This window comes from Chiloscyllium plagiosum, unplaced genomic scaffold (genome assembly GCF_037043375.1).
Source record: "Chiloscyllium plagiosum isolate Xiang-an unplaced genomic scaffold, Cpla_swu_hap1 HiC_scaffold_27, whole genome shotgun sequence".
NCBI classification, from domain to species: domain Eukaryota; kingdom Metazoa; phylum Chordata; class Chondrichthyes; order Orectolobiformes; family Hemiscylliidae; genus Chiloscyllium; species Chiloscyllium plagiosum.
In genome coordinates this window covers 39,583,707-39,600,803 of record NW_028270165.1, presented here as the reverse complement: position 1 = coordinate 39,600,803, position 17,097 = coordinate 39,583,707, and the positions used below count along the sequence as shown (strand labels likewise).

General features: G+C 47.6%; 1 protein-coding gene across 11 annotated transcripts in view; it reads right to left on the bottom strand.

The window, feature by feature from the left end:
• The window catches only part of LOC148143696 (sulfhydryl oxidase 2-like), a 565,239-nt gene that overhangs the window by 501,763 nt on the left and 46,379 nt on the right, over window positions 1-17,097 (bottom strand). For 6 of the 11 annotated variants that reach the window (XR_015751301.1, XR_015751303.1, XM_087974456.1 and 3 more), the window contains one exon: window positions 637-739. The exons of 2 other annotated variants lie outside the window; for them this stretch is intronic. Coding sequence is in view for 2 of the 9 variants with exons in the window: in XM_087974461.1 (XP_087830587.1) it covers window positions 682-739 (58 nt within the window). In the remaining 7 variants the exon portion in view is untranslated. 3 more of the 11 variants (XR_015751302.1, XR_015751305.1, XR_015751304.1) reach the window with 3 other exon arrangements.

Below are 17,097 nucleotides of genomic sequence, written 5' to 3'. Positions count from 1 at the left end.
GGAGGGTGGGTGGATTGACCAGGCTAAATTGCTCCATGATGTGAAGGCTAGGTGGATTAGCCATGGTAAATGCAGGGGCAAGGGGTGATTCTGAATGGGATGCTCTTTGGTGGGTCAGTGCAGACTCAATGTGACAAATGGCCTCTTTCTGCACTGTAGGAATTTTATGCATCTCTGTCTGACGTCTTGCAAATGCACCTTTCTGAAAAGGACAGTTTGCTGTCATGTTCAGTACTGCAGTGTCTATATTTTCCCACATACCTCTAAATTAGTTTTGCATGAAATTCCCCCCATTTCCACTGTATCTTAGCTAGCATTCCCCCTTTCATTCCTTATCAATTTTTCCATTACCGTGACTTATGATCCTTTTCTCTTTATAGATTATTGTAGACTAAGTCTAGTTACCATGTTTACCAAAGTATAAGATGAAAATGCATTTTTTTTTCTGATCCCATACTTAACTATCCCATAAAGCTTGTTAAGGGGGAGGGGGAGGGTGGAATTGAGGAAACTGGTGAAATCTATACTGATCCCAATTGTTGGATGGTCCCATAATGGAAGATGAAGTGTTCTTCCTCCAGGTGTCAGGTGGCTAGAGTTTGGCGATGGAGGCAGCCCAGGACACACATGCCTTACCTGAGTGGGAGGGGTAGTTAAAGTGTTCAGCCACAGGACAGTGGATCATTTACTTCGCTTGTCCCAGAGGTGTTCTCCGAAACGTTCTGCAAGTCCAGTCTCCCTAATGCAAAGGAGACCACGTCAAGCACAACGGACACGTAAATAAATCTTATAAATAAATTGTATAAATTTTAGCCTGCCAGAGTTATTTTCTATCAGACTTTAATTAAGTTGGATGACGGGATGAAAGAGTCTGTTGGTCAGACTTGAATCAGCACCCCGAAATGAGACAAAACCATTAATATCAGTGAACTGCATTTGTTGAAAGCATGAGTTCTTGATTTATTTTCACAACTTACTGGTATTCACATCTGCACATTCAATGTCAAACTCTGACATCAGGAATGAAATTACACCATTAATTTTGTCTTACAATATTCCAACAAACAAATTGATAGCACACAGTGAATACCATGTCCGATTATTGTGAAATTAAATTTGACCAAATAAAATGTAAAATCAAATGGGAGATAACAAATGGGGGAAGGACAGAAGGCAAGAAATGCAGCATCATAGAAGGTGCTCCTCCAGGGAGTGTATTTTACCAACTACAACTGCTCAATATAAGCAAACACTCTGACAGGACCCTCCGGTTTTAATGTAAACCATAGCCCCATACAGTAGGTACCATTTAAATAAGTTAATAGATACAAGCCTTGAGCAAATCCAGCCTCCAGCCGGACCCCCCGCTTCTTGGAGCTCGGACCTTCCTCCAGCTCCGGGGGGTTGTTGAGCTCCTGGGCTCCGGCCGCCGCTGAACAAGCCGCGGGCGCCGGCTCTCTCTCCTCCACCGCCGACATTTTTAATTTGTTTTCTCGTTCACCCGGTAACCGTCACCTCCCCCTTCCCGGGCCCCGGGAATTAGACACAAATAAACAATAAACCCCACCGGGGACTGTCTCCTTTTCTTCACAACTTTTGTTTGAAAAGTTCCGACTTTAATTTGAAATGTATTTTAAAGGTATTTTCTGAGGTAAACGGTGCCTGTCTGCCCCCCTCCCTCCGTCAGAAACCGCCCGCTGAGTCGATGAGAAAACCGCAGCCTCGCGCCGCCATCTTTGTTTTTCTTCTTCTTTCCGTCTCCGCGCTCCCTCCAATCAGAGCGCACCTTACTTCACCTGACCAATGGCGGCCGACTTTCGGAGACACGCCCCTTACATGCCGCACCGACTGCAAGTTTTGTGATTGGTGGAGAGGTTCGCAATCGCGGCGTGTCTCCGCCCCTTTCCTCTGAGGGTGTGTCTCCCTGAGGTACATTTGTCTGCCTCAAAAATTACCACATTGACTCAACCGAACTCCGAGACTCAATGTTACTGACAGTTTATTTGTGTGTGAACCCGAGGGCCTTATGTGTCTTGTTATAGAGGCGGAGACATACTCAGCAGGGAAACAGACCCCTCAGTCCAACTCGTCTATACTGACCAGAAATCCAAAATTAATCTCGTCTCATGTGTCAGCATTTGGCTCATAAACCCATCCAGATACTTTTAAAATGTTGTAATTGTACCAGCCTCCAACACTTCCTCTGGAAGTTCATGCCACACACGAACCACCTTTGTGTAAAAAATTTGCCCCATGTCTGTTTTTCAAACTCTCTCTCCTCTCACTGTAAAAATGTGTCCCCTGATCTTGAAATCCTCCATCCTTGGGAAGAGGCAACTATCATTAACCCTATCTATTCACCTCGTGGTTTTATAAACATCGCCTCTCAACCTTCTCTGCTCTGGCAGAAAAACATCCCAGCCGATCCAGCCTTAATTCCAATTTGATAATAGTGGCGCAGAGATGATTTCAGCTCTTTGTGTGTCAAGGAGCTCTCAATTGTAAACAATGCCTCTTAAGTTCACCTCATCTTAAAACGAATGGCATACGCTACTTGTGACCAGATTTGTAAGATATGTTTTGAATGGAGGAGTAAAACTCACAATAAAAGATGAATGCAGCCTTTATTCACAACTCATTATTAAACACACTTTCTCCATTTACAGATGTGATTGAGAGGCTTCTCCGAATGAATCTTTGACTGATAACTGAGTTTGTCAGGATTTTGAGAGTCACTGTAGCTCTGTTGTAGCACAGGGGAGTGTGCTTTCAGACAGACCACATTGTGCAGAAAGTTCTCCCGCATCAGACGAGTAAAGTCGACATGTTTGTAACAAGTTGTGAAACTTGAAAGGGTTCAAAAAACATTTGCAATGATGTTGCCAGTGTTGGAGTGTTTGAGGGAGGAAGAGGCTGAATAGGCTGGGATTATTTTCCCTGGAGCATTGGTTGCTGAGGGCTAAGCTTATAGAGGTTTATAAAATCCACAAAGGGCGTTGATAGCGTAATAAGGCAAGGTAGTTTCCTCAAGGTGGGAGAGTTTAGAACGAGAAGGCGCAGTTTTAGGGTGAAAGGAGAAAAGTTTAAAAGGGATCTCAAAGTGGTAAGTTTCTCACAGAGACGAGAGAGATTGAAAAACAGACATGGGGCAATTTGTTTACACAGAAGTGGTGGACATGGGTACAATTACAACATTTGGATAAGTACGTGAATAGCAAAGGTTTGGAGGGAAAGGGAGAGGCTGAATAGGCTGAGGTTGTTTACCCTGGGGTGTCAGCAGCTGAGGGTTTGCCTTATAGAGGTTTATAAAACCATGAAGGACATGGATAGGGTAAAAAGTCAAGGACATTTCTTGGGTTTGGGGGAGTCCAGAAAAAGAGGGAACAGGTTTTAAGTGAGAGGCGAAAGGGACCTGAGGAGCAACCTTTTCACAGAGGGTGATGTGTGTACAGAATGAGCTGCCAATGAAAGCGGTGAAGGGCTGGTACAATGTCAACATGTAAAAGGCATCCTCATGTGTGTAAGTATATAAAGAGTTTAGAGAGATATAAAGACTCTGGTGCGGCCGCATCTGGAGTATTGTGTGCAGTTTTGGTCGCCATACTATAGGAAGAATGTAGAGACACTGGAACGGGTGCAGAGGAGGTTTACCAGGATGTTGCCTGGTATGGTAGGAAGATCGTATGAGGAAAGGCTGAGGCACTTGGGGCTGTTTTCATTGGAGAAAAGAAGGTTTAGAGGTGACTTGATAGAGGTGTACAAGATGATTAGGGGTTTACATAGGGTTGACCATGAGAACCTTTTCCAAGTATGGAGTCAGCTACTACGAGGGGCATAGCTTTAAATTAAGGGGTGGTAGGTATAGGACAGATGTTAGGGGTAGATTCTTTACTCAACGAGTCGTGAGTTCATGGAATGCCCTGCCAGTAGCAGTGGTGGACTCTCCCTCTTTATGGGCATTTAAACGGGCATTGGATAGGCATATGGAGGATAGTGGGCTAGTGTAGGTTAGGTGGGCTTGGATCGGCGCAACATCGAGGGCCAAAGGGCCTGTACTGCGCTGTATTTTTCTATGTTCTATGTTAATGGGTCAAAATGAGCTGGATGTAGGTTTGCTCGCTGAGCTGGGAGGTTTATTTCCAGAAATGAGCGGCACGGTGGCACAGTGGTTAGCACTGCTGCCTCACAGCACCAGAGACCCGGGTTCAATTCCTGCCTCAGGCGACTGACTGTGTGGAGTTTGCACATTCTCCCCGTGTCTGCGTGGGTTTCCTCCGGGTGCTCCGGTTTCCTCCCACAGTCCAAAGATGTGCAGGTCAGGTGAATTGGCCATGCTAAATTGCCCGTAGTGTTAGGTAAGGGGTAAATGTAGAGGGTATGGGTGGGTTGCGCTACGTCGGGTCGGTGTGGACTTGTTGGGCTGAAGGGCCTGTTTCCACACTGTAATGTAATCTAATGTAATCTAATCTAATCTAAATTTCGTCACCCTACTAGGTAACATCGTCACTGGGCCTCAGGTGAAGCAATGTACATGAGTCCCACTGAAGATGTTACCTAGTAGGGTGACGAAACGTCTGGAAATGAACCTCGCAGCTCAGTGAGCAAACCTACATCCAGAACCTCAACCCGAGCTACAAATCTCAAAATACACTGAGACAAAATGGGGTTAGCATATCTGATCAGCATGGACAAGTTGGATTGAAGGATCTGTTTCTGTGCTGTGCATCTCTGACTATTACTACTGGATACAGGCCTGGAGCAAGTAGGTGGTACTTGTTTAATGGGGCATCATGGACTGGTTGGAGTCATACTGTTTCCGTACTGTATGATTAAATAGCATCGAATGGTGATTAATCCCAAAGAGATGATAAAGGTTTCGAGCATCACCTTGGGCGCTTGCGTGTGGACCCCTTCCAGATAACTGAGGGCAATGGAGCACTGTAAGGTTCTGTACATCAGACAGTCAGCCAGCAAGTTCCCACTGGGAGACTAGTCTCAAGAAAGGAAGCAGTTTCCTGTCCCATCAGTTGGATTGTGAATACAGTTTGGAGCAAGTCCTATATTTCTGACAACATAGGTAGACAGGACAGTGAAGAAGACTTTTGGCATACTGGCCTTCATCAGTCAGGGCACTGAGTATAACAGTTGGGAAGCTACGTTGCAGTTATCAAAGACATCGATGAGGCCACACTTGGAGTATTGTGTTCAGTTTTGGTCACCTTACTATAACAAGGATGGTATTAAACTGGAAAGATTGCAGAAGAAATTTACAAGGATATTGCTAGGACTCAAGGGTTTGAGTTATAGGGCGAGGTTTGACAAGTTAGGACTTCCTTCTTTAGAGCATAGGAGACTGAGGGGGGAACCTTATACAAGTGTCCAAGATCATGAGAGGCATGGATAGTGTGAATGCACTCAGTCTTTTTCCTGGAGTTGGGAAACGAGGACTAGAGGACATCAGGTTATGGTTAGAGGGGAAAGAATAACAGGTAACCTGAGGGGTAACTTTTTTTTTAAACGCAGTGTGGTGTGCATATGGAATGAGCTGCCAGTGAAAGTGGTTGAGGCGGGTATATTAACTACATTTAAAAGGAATTTGGACAAATACATGGATAGGAAAGGTTTAGAAGGTTATGGGCCAAGAGTAGGGAAATGGGATTCGTGTTGATGGACGTTTTGGTTGGCGTGGACCAGTTTGGGCTAAAGGGCCTGTCACTGTGCTGTCAGACTCTATGACTCGTGTCTCTTTGTTGCTCTGACAGTTGAGTTTCCAGATGAGCATCTCACTAAATCATGCCAAATAAAATCCGATCTCATTCGTCAACGCTGATGCAGAGGTGCTGGTGTTGGATCGGGCTGGATCAAGGTCAGAAGTCACATGTCATCAGGTGAGAGTCTAACAGGTTTATCTGAAGACACAAGCTTTTGGAGCACTGCTCCTTCCCCACCTCCAGGGAAAAGACATTGTCTATTTACCCTATCCATGCCCCTCATAATTTTGTAATCCTTTATAAGGTCACCCCTCCACGTCCGACACTCCAGGGAAAACAGCCCCAGTCTATTCAGCCTCTCCCTGCAGCTCAAATCCTCCAACCCCCAGCAACATCCTGGTAAATCATGTCTGATAGAGAAGTCAACGTTTTGGTAGAAGAAGGGCTAATGCTCATTCCTCCATCTTCTGGTGCTGTCTGGCTTGCTGTGTTGTCCCAGCCGACTGCTTGCCGACTTTGGATTCCAAAATCCAGCGGGGGGGGGGGGGGGGGGGGAATGCAGTCCAGCACAAAACGAAAAAAAAAAGCCCACTGACTCTACCACCGCACCCACTGTCAGAACAGGCAGGAGGTTCAGTTCTGGGCGTGACCCACAGCAGGATCACCGGCGGAATCCAATTGTTGAGAACGCTGGTGCCCCCGCAAGTTGCAGGACACCGTGAACCTCCACCCACACCCTGGGCAGGCAAATGGCCTCTCGCCCGTGTGAATTCGCCGGTGGGCCAGCAAGTCGGAGGAATGGCTGAAGGCCTCCTCGCACTCGGGGCAGCTGAAGGGCCTCTCCCCTGTGTGGACCTGCCTATGCTTTATGAGGGTTCACTGAAAGCCTTCCTGCACTCGGGGCAGGGGAATGGCCTCTCACCGATGTGGATCCGCTGGTGGGTCAGCAGGTGGGAGGAGCTAGTGAACCTCTTCCCGCACTCAGGGCAGCCGAATGGCCTCTCCCCAGTGTGGACCCGCCAGTGGACCAGTAGGTTGCAGAAGCGGGTGAAGCCATTCCCGCACTCCAGGCAGCCGAAGGGCCTCTCCCCAGTGTGACTGTGTCGATGAGTCTCCAGGGCAGATGGGACACGGAAGCCTTTCCCACAGTCACCACACTTCCATGGTTTCTCCATGGGGCGGGATTCCTCATGTTTCTCCGTGGCAAAAGATTCAGCCATACACAAAAGGTGTGTACAGCCCCCTCACCACCGTGATTCCTCTTCCCAGGCCGTATAACTTGTTTCAGACTCCACACTCAGTGTGCTGCAACAGTAGGGTCTCTCATCCAGTCCCATAAATGCTGAAAATGTACTGAAACAAGAACCAAAAAACTTTGCTCCTTCTCACAGAATCACATTCGAAAATTGTTGTGATCCCGATGCATTAAGTGACTGTCAGACATTGATGTGAAAGTAAGGACTGCAGACGCTGGAGAGTCAGAGTCGAAGAGTGGCGGTGCTTGAAAAGCTCAGCAGGTCACACAGCATCCAAGGAGCAGGAGAGCCAATGTTTCAGGCATAAGCCCTTCATCTGTTTATTTTGAAACTTCCGTCTTCAGATTTTCAAATACTCTAAGACACCACAATATTCATCACTGTCAATCTGGGATAGGGAGGTGAGTGTGTGGAGGGGGGGGGGGGGGGGGGTGGTTGGAATGAGACCTCAAGGTATTGACACCTACATATGGCAAATGTTAATGGCAAGCCAGAGTCAGAGCACAGAAACAGCCCCTTCAGTCCAACTTGTCCCTGCCAACCAGATATCTAATCTAATCTAATCCCATTTGGTCAGCATTGGGCCCACATCCCTATCAACCCTTCCTAATCACAGACCCATCCAGATGTCTTTTAAATGTAATTGGACCAGCATCCACCACTTCCTCTGCCATCTCTTTCCTTGCATGCACCACCTTCTGCGTGAAAAAGTTGCCCCTTAAATTCCTTTGTAACAATACTCACTCCATCTAAACCTTTCACACAAAGCAGTCCCAGTCTATGTTTGGAAAGTTAAAATTCCCTACCATAGCCACCCTATTATTCTTGCAGATACTTCTTGCAGTTCCTGCTGACTATTACATGGTCTATAATACAATCCCAATGTGATCATACCTTTTTTATCTCCAGGCTTCACCCAAATCACCTTCCTGGATGTACTCCCAGGAATATCCTTCCAGACTACAGCAGGAATACTATACCTTATCAAAAATACAACTCCCACTCCTCTCTTCCCTCACTTTCTATCCTTTTTTCAATGCAAAGGGTATAACTTCTCATTGTGGTACAGCATTTGGCACGTGTTTGCCGATTGAGACACTGACTTGTACCAAATTTTCCAGAGTCTGCCCCCTCCCTGGATTCACTACCTTTCCATGCAGTTGCTGCAAATAAACAACTAAAGCCCAGAATGAAAAAAAGTATAAAAAGTGGTGAGAAAAGAGTGTGCTGTACTCACAGATGTTCGATAGAGGAAGGAAGTTGCAGTCCGGGGTAAAGCTCAATCTTCATTCAGAAATAGAAGCAACACCAACAAGTTCAGAATCTCGTAATTTTGGATTAGTGGTGCTGGAAGAGCACAGCATTTCAGGCAGCATCCGAGAAGCAGCAAAATCGACGTTCCAGGCAAAAGCCCTTCATCAGGAATAAAGGCAGAGAGCCTGAAGCGTGGAGAGATAAGCCAGAGGAGGGTGGGGATGGGGAGAAAGTAGCATAGAGTACAATAGGTGAGTGGGGGAGGGGATGAAGGTGATTGGTCGGAGGCGGGGAGGTGGGTGGAGTGGATAGGTGGTAAAAGAAGATAGGCAGGTAGGACAAGTCATGGGGACAGTGCTGAGCTGGAAGTTTGGAACTCGGGTGAGATGGGGAAAGGGAAAATGAGGAAACTGTTGAAGTCCACATTGATGCCTTGGGGTTGAAGTGTTCTAAGGTGGAAGATGAGGCGTTCTTCCTCCAGGCGTGCAGCGGTGAAGGAGGCCCAAGATCTCCATGTCCTCGGCAGAGTGTGAGGGGGAGTTGAAATGTTGGGCCACAGGGCGGTGTGGTTGATTGGTGCGGGTGTCCCGGAGATGTTCCCTAAAGCGCTCTGCTAGGAGGCGTCCAGTCTCCCCTTGTAGAGGAGACCGCATTGGGAGCAAAAATGCAATAAATGATATTAGTGGATGTGCAGGTAAAACTTCGATGGATGTGGAAGGCTCCTTTAGATCCTTGGATGGAGGTGAGGGAGGAGGTGTGGGCGTCGGTTTTGCAGTTCCTGCGGTGGCAGGGGAAGGTGCCAGGATGTGAGGGTGGGTCGTAGGGGGGTGTGGACCTCACCAGGTAGTCACGGAGGGAACGGTCTTTGCGGAAGGCGGAAAGGGGTGGGGAGGGAAATATATCCCTGGTGGTGAGGTCTTTTTGGAGGTGGGGAAATGTCGGCGGATGATTTGGTTTATGCGAAGGTTGGTAGGGTGGAAGGTGAGGACCAGGGGCGTTCTGTCCTTGTTATGGTTGGAGGGGTGGGGTCTGAGGGCAGAGGTACGGGATGTGGACGAGTTGCGTTGGAGAGCATCTTTAACCATGTGGGAAGGGAAATTGCGATCTCTAAAGGAGGAGGCCATCTGGTGTGGTTCTGTGGTGGAACTGGTCCTCCTGGGAGCAGATATGGCGGAGGTGGAGGATTTGGGAATACTGGATGTCATTTTTGCAAGAGGTAGGGTGGGAAGAGGTGTAATCCAGGTAGCTGTGGGAGTCGGCGGGTTTGTAAAAAATGTCAGTGTCAAGTCGGTCGTCATTAATGGAGATGGAGAGGCCCGGGGAGGGAGGTGTCAGAGATGATCCAGTTACATTTAAGGTCAGGGTCGAATGTGTTGGTGAAGTTGATGAATTGCTCAACTTCCTCGCGGGAGCATGAGGTGGTGCCAATGCAATCTTCAATGTAGCAGAAGAAGAGGTGGGGAGTGGTGCCGGTGTAATTACAGAAGATCGACTGTTCTATGTAGCCAACAAAGAGACAGGCATAGCTGGGGCGCATACGTGTGCCTATGGCTACCCCTTTGGTCTGGAGGAAGTGGGAGGATTCGAAGGAGAAATTGTTAAGGGTGAGGACCAGTTCGGCCAAACGAATAAGAGTGTCGGTGGAATGGTACTGTTGGGGACGTCGGGAGAGGAAAAAACGGAGGGCTTGGAGGCCCTGGTCATGGCAGATGAAGGTGTAGAGGGATTGGATATCCATGGTGAAGATAAGGCGTTGGGGGCCTGGGAAATGGAAGTCTTGGAGGAGATGGAGGGCATGGGTGGTATCTCGAACGTTTGTGGGGAGTTCTTGGACTAGGGGGGATAGGACAGTGTTGAGGTAGGTAGAGATGAGTTCAGTGGGGCAGGAGCATGCTGAGACAATGGGTTGGCCAGGGTGGTCAGGCTTGTGGATCTTGGGAAAGAGGTAGAACCAGGCACACCAGATGGCCTCCTTCTTTAGAGACCGCAATTTCCCTTCCCACGTGGCTAAAGATGCCCTCCAACACATCTCGTCCAAATCCCGCACCTCCGCCCTCAGACCCCACCCCTCCAACCGTAACAAGGACAGAACGCCCCTGGTGCTCACCTTCCACCCTACCAGCCTTCGCATAAACCAAATCATCCACCGACATTTCCACCACGTCCAAAAAGACCCCACCACCAGGGATATACTTCCCTCCCCACCCCTTTCTGCAAAGACCGTTCCCTCCGTGACTACCTGGTCAGGTCCACGCTCCCCTACAACCCACCCTCCCATCCTAGTACCTTCCCCTGCCACCGCAGGAATTGCAAAACCTACACCCACACCTCCTCCCTCACCTCCATCCAAGGACCTAAAGGAGCCTTCCACATCCATCAAAGTTTTACCTGCACATCCACTAATATCATTTATTGCATCCGTTGCTCCCAATGTGGTCTCCTCTACATTGGGGAGACTGGACGCCTCCTAGCAGAGCACTTTAGGGAACATCTCTGGGACACCCGCACCAATCAACCACACCGCCCTGTGGCCCAACATTTCAACTCTCCCTCCCACTCTGCCAAGGACATGGAGGTCCTGGGCCTCCTTCACCACTGCTCCCTCATCACCAGTCGCCTGGAGGAAGGACGCCTCATCTTCCGCCTCAGAACACTTCAATCCCAGGGCATCAATGTGGACTTCAACAGTTTCCTCATTTCCCCTTCCCCCACCTCACCCGAGTTCCAAACTTCCAGCTCAGCACTGTCCCCATGACTTGTCCTACCCGCCTATTTTCTTTTCCACTTATCCACTCCACCCTCCTCCCCCGCCTCCGACCTATCACCTTCATCCCCTCCCCCACTCACCTATTGTACTCTATGCTACTTTCTCCCCACCCCCACCCTCCTCTGGCTTATCTCTCCACGCTTCAGGCTCTCTGCCTTTATTCCTGACGAAGGGCTTTTGCCCGAAAAGTCGATTTTGCTGCTCCTCGGATGCTGCCTGAATTGCTGTGCTCTTCCAACACCACTGATCCAACAACTGTAGTCATTGTTTTTACCCTCAGAATCTCATAGTCCAACTTCCACATTTTGACAATAGCGGGGCTCTAATTGGCAGGAGGACCAGACTCCTTCCGGTCCTCCAGGGTTCTCCATTGGTCCGTAAAAATTAGTCGCGCGGCGCTTCCACGGAGAGATATGCGCATGCGCAATACATTGCCGACACAAATGCACATGCGCAGTGCTTGCTGACGCCGAGGAGCATGCGTCATAAGTCCTTTGGAAATTTTCCGCGGCCAAATTCTCGCAAATGGGACTTGATTGGGTTAGGATATCTGGTCAGTACGGACGAGTTGGACCGAAGGATCTGTTTCAGTGCTGCACAACCCCATAACTCTGTGGGATTAGGGCGTCACTGGTTAGACCAGCATTTCTTGCCCGGCGGGAGCGAGGACTGTCAAAAGTCAAACTCACTGCTGCGGGTCTGGAGTCATGTGTGGGGCAGACCAGGTAAAGGATGACATTTACCTTCCCGATAAAAGACATTAGTGAATCAGATGGCCTCCCCCCCGAAAGTGATTTCATCGTTAGATTCTAAGCTTCAGACCTCTGACCGGATTAAAATTCCACCATGTGCCACGGCGGGATTCGAACCCGGGAGTCCCCAGAACTGGGTTAATCATCCAGCCAATAATAGCACGAGACTGTCGCTACTTCAATCCCTTCGTGATGGCACATGAACTCACCAGTGCTTGCGCAGGTAGGAGGAGTCAATGAACTCTTTCCCACACTGAAAGCAAGTGAATGGCTTGTCCTTAGTGTGGACTTGCTGGTGGATCAGCAGAGCAGCTAACTGAGCAAACCACCTCCCACACGCAGGGCTGTGAATGTCCTCTCCCCCCGAGTGGACCCGCTGGAGTGTTCACAGGTTGCACATCTGACTGAAGCCTTTCCCGCACTCGGGGCAGGTGAACAGCCTCTCTCTGGTATGAACCCCCTGGTGCGTCAGTTGGGTGGAAGAATCAATGAATCTCTACCCGCACACAGAGCAGGTGAAAGGCCACTCCCCGTTGTGAAAGCATCTGTGGATTTCAAGTGCCGAAAGGGAAGGGAATCCTTTCCTAGCGTCCCCACATTTCCATAGTTTGTTTTTCATGTTTGAGCTTGGGTTCTTCTGGCGTTGTTCTGGGTTTGCCGGCCAGCTGCAATAGCAAACAGAACAGGCACACAGTCTCTCGTGGTGTGATGTTGATACCCCAAGCTGAGTAATTTGGTAAAGCGCTTTTCAGTCAATGCCCTGAATCTCCCTCACTTGGGTATCTATTCTGCTATGTTCTTCCTGCCACACCAGTGTCCAAGATCTCTGAAGCACACAGAAACAAACATTTATTCTTGATTTAAATGACTGCTGATATTCAAGTTCTAATAAATCAAATGGCTCTGTCAGAAGTTGATATTACACTTGATTTCAGATTTATTTCTGCATGTCTTCCACTTGATATCCTTCAGAAAAATTAACAAAGTAAGTGTACAGTTAAATGAAAATAGCATAGACACCAAATTCTTGCAAACTGCCCGATGCCTTCTGATCACATGTTATCCAGGACACCAAAACCTGAAAACTGTCATGCAGCCAGCCTTAAGAATCACCTAAGTGAAGCTTTCCTCCATACACAATGACCTGGAACAAGATGCTGTCAAAGATGCTGCAAATGGAGCTGAATCAAGGACATGAAAATGAAATATCAAGGCTACTTGAGAAAAGAAAGCCATTTAAGTTGCTGAATGACTTCCTTCTATCCTAATAAATGAAAAAGATGACAAGAAATATAGAATGTTATTAGAAGGTGAAACATATTAGCCATGAAAGTTTTACAACAGTGAATAATATTAGATATACACAAAATGAAGCAACACATATGTATTTTTATATCAATGTGCTAATCCCTTAAATGCTGCTCAGTTCCATGAGAAACTACACTTTTAATTGTGTACCTGAGGAAAGAAGCAATCCATTTCTAGAATGCAAATTGTATTCAAATGAATGTGTTAAATTAAGAAAAAAAGTGAAAATACATTTAAGAGGGACAGAGAGCATCTGAGCACCTTGTCCCTCCCTGGGTTCACTGCAGTTGCCATAAGTGAACAGTTTTCCCCCATCTCTCCCTCCCAAGATGAAGAATGGAAAAGGGGAGACATTGCTTTGCTCCTCGATGTTGCCTAGAGGAGGGAGTTTTACACTGAAATTGAATGAAGATAGAGCTTCACTCCAGACTGCAACTTCCTTCCATTGTCTAACATGAGAGTACGGCACTTTCTGAGGGGGTGGGGGGTGGGGGGGGGAACATGTCAGGATAGATGCCGATAAAATACTTCCTTGTCAGAGAATCTAGAACTCGATGACGCAGATTATAAATAAGGGCTTTCCCATATCAGGCAGAATGAGGAATTTATTCTGTCTTCTTTATTGCAATGCTCCCACACAGAGAGTAATAGAGACTGGCTCTTTGAATGTATTCAAGGCTGAATTAAACTGAATTTTGAGAGACAGGGAATGAAAAGTTATTGAGTACAGGTAGCAAATGAAGTTAAGGCCACAGCAGGACATGCATGATCTTCTTAATTGGAAAGTAAGCCTGATGAATGGCAGTGGCAAGAGATTTAACACGTTCCATGTGTGAGTGATCCTTCAAACAGTTGTTGAAGCTGGACAGAGACATGGATTCCCACATCATAGTGAAACCGTGGAAATGTGAGGACTGTGGGAAGGAATTCAAAATTCCATCTTTGCTTGAACATCATTGCCACGGTCACACCGGGGAGCGGCCGTTCGCCTGCTCCATGTGCAGCAAGGGCTTAATTCATTTATCTAAGATAGTGATCCACCGGCAGAGTTTCACGGGGAAGAGGTCTTTCATCTCCTTTGTGTGGGAAGGAGTTCATTTATTTATCACCCTGGTGACCCACCAGCCGGCTCACACCAGAGAGAGGCCATTCGCCTGCTCTAAGTGCATGAACGGATTCACCCAGTCATTTGCCTTGCTGATCCACCAATAGGTCCATACGAGGGAAGAGACCATCCTCCTGCTCTGTCTGCATGAAGGTATTCATTAATTTGTCTGCCCTGCTTATGCACCTTCGGGTTCACACCAGGGAGAGACTGTTCTCCTGCTCCATGTGCAGGAAGGCGTTTTTTCATTTATCCACCCTGGTGACCCACCAGCTGGTTCACACCGGGGAGAGGTCATTCACTTGGTCCGAGTGTGGGAAGGGATCCATTAACTCCTCTGACCTGCAGACAAACCGGCACATTCACACCAGGGAGAGGCTGTTCACCTGCTTCGTCTGCGGGAAAGGGTTTAGCCATCCAGCTGGCGCACAGGCGCATCCACACTGAGGATAGACCGTTCTCCTGGTCTGTGTATGGTAAGGGATTCACAGATTATTCCAGCTGCAGAGACACCACCGGTTTCAAACTGGGGAAAGTCCTTTCACCTGCTCCGTGTGCGGAAAGGGATTTAGTCAGTCATCCCATCTGCTCAGACACCAATCCAGTCAAGTAGAGCACGTTTGGATTCTTTGTGGGTGTGACTTGTATTAGTATTCAAGAGAAAGGGTAGTATTGCTGAGGCAGGACTGACTGCAGGTAGAGTAGGTGGCGGTGCATGGCTGATAGCATGGAGCAGAGGATCCAGAAAGAGAATTGTTGCTGAAGGTTTCGAATTTGTAGTGTGTACTGGGTGTCCTGTTCAGGTTCAAACTGTGTTGGGCTGAATGTGGTCCAGAGTCCATGTGAGATCAGATGGTTCCATAGGCAGTTCGGAGGAATAGCTGATTTTGATGAAGGGCTTCTGCCTGGACATCGATCCTGATGAAGGGCTTATGCCCAAAACATCGATTCTCCTGCTCCTGGGATGCTGCCTGACCTGATGTCCTTTTCCAGCAACGCACTCTCGACTATTAGTACTCAAGAGCGCTTACATTCACTGGTCAGTTGAGCACCTATTAAGACACACTTACTGATTTGGAACATGCAGTGGAGTCGAGAGATGTATACCTGTCATGTTTTATTCTGTGAAAAAGCCTATCCAATGAAAGATTGGCTTCAGTTTGTCCCTTCCCCAGGAGGCTGTCAGGACGATGACATGGGAAACAGAGAATGCTTGTCCAGTACTGAAGGTTGGACAAATTGGAAAAATGAGAGTTTCTGATAATGTCTTACAATTCTGGTGGCTTTTGGAGGTATTTTTGAAATTGTCATGGTCTGTGTGACCCACTGATGTTCCCAGAGTCTGAGCCACACCAAAAATGGCAGGATGGAGAAGGGTATGCAGACATGGGTTATATCCCTACCATAGAGTCATAGAACCTGACCGCATGGAAACAAACCTTTCCGTCCAACTCATCCATGCTGACCAGTTATCCCAAATTGGTGAGGCCACTTCTGAAATATTGTGTTCAATTCTGGCCTTCTTGCTATCAGAGGATGTTAAAGTTGAAAGGGCTCAGAAAAGATGTACAAGGATGTTGCCAGGCTTGGAGGGTTTGAGCTCTAGGGAGAGTCATAGAGTCTTAGAATCATGGAGATGTACATATGGAAACAGACCATTCATTCCAAATTGTCCATGCTGACTAGACATCCAAACCTAAACTAGTCCCATTTGCCAGCACTTGGCCCATATCCCTCAAACCCTTCCTATTCATATACCCACCCAGATGCCTTTTTGAATGTTGTCACTGTAGCAGCCTCCACCACTTCCTTTAATAGCGCATTCCATACACATGCCACCCTCTGCGTGAAAAAGTTGTCCCTTAGGTCCCTTTTCTCACCGTAACCTTATGCCTGCTAGTTCTGGACTCCCCCACTCCAGGAAAAAAAACCTTGTCTATTTCCCCCATCCATGCTCCTCATGATTTTATAAACCTGTATAATGTCACCCCTCACCCTCTGACACTCCAGAGAAAGTAGCCCTATATTGGTCAGAGCATTGAGTATATGAATTGGGAGGTCTCTGTCCAATGGTCACTTACTGTTCCATTCAATAATTCTATTGGAAGTATATGACATAGCTAAAGGACAAAAATACAACATATAATTGTATTTGAATCTCGGAGACTAGCATATTGAATATATAACCATTAAATAACACTAGATAGATCTCTGTCCCTTCTCAAGTTCCAGTCCTGATAAATGCCTTGCGGACCTGAAAGCCTTGAGAGACAGAGAGAATCTGAAACCCTTTCCATTTGATTCACTTCCTCTTTTTCCAGCTGCTATAACTGAATGGTTTTACCCCTCCCCCTCTCACTCCCCATCTCCAACCCAGGATGAGGAATGGAAAGGGGAGACAATGATTTGCTCCCAGATGTTGTCCAGATGGAGGGAGTTTCCCTCTGAAACTGGCATTGTCCCGCGTTGTGACGTTCACGATGGAGTGCGGGGGGTCGTGAAGGAGCCAATAGAAATCGCAGCGCCGACCGGTGATGTCGCTGTGTTCCAAGTCCTTTTGGTACGTCGCACAAAGACATAAACCAATCTTGGCGACTGACCAATTGCAAACCCTGGAGGACCCGAAAGGAGTCTGGTCCTCCTGCCAATCAGAGCTCACTTATTGTCTAAATGAGCTCGGGAAGCTGCTACTACTTGTCTGAATGAAGATAGAGCTTCACCCCAGACTGCAACTTCCTTCCTCTGTCCAACATCTGTGAGTACGGCACTTTCTTTCTACACCCTTCCCATCCTTTTCAATTTCTTTTCTCGTTCTGGGGTTAAACTGATATCCCTGCCCTACCTCAGCTCCTCAGACCACATCTCTGTTATGCTAATCCCAATATACAGGCGTATCAGACTGGTTCTGAAGCAGGTGAAAACCTGGCCAGGTGGAGCCATTTCT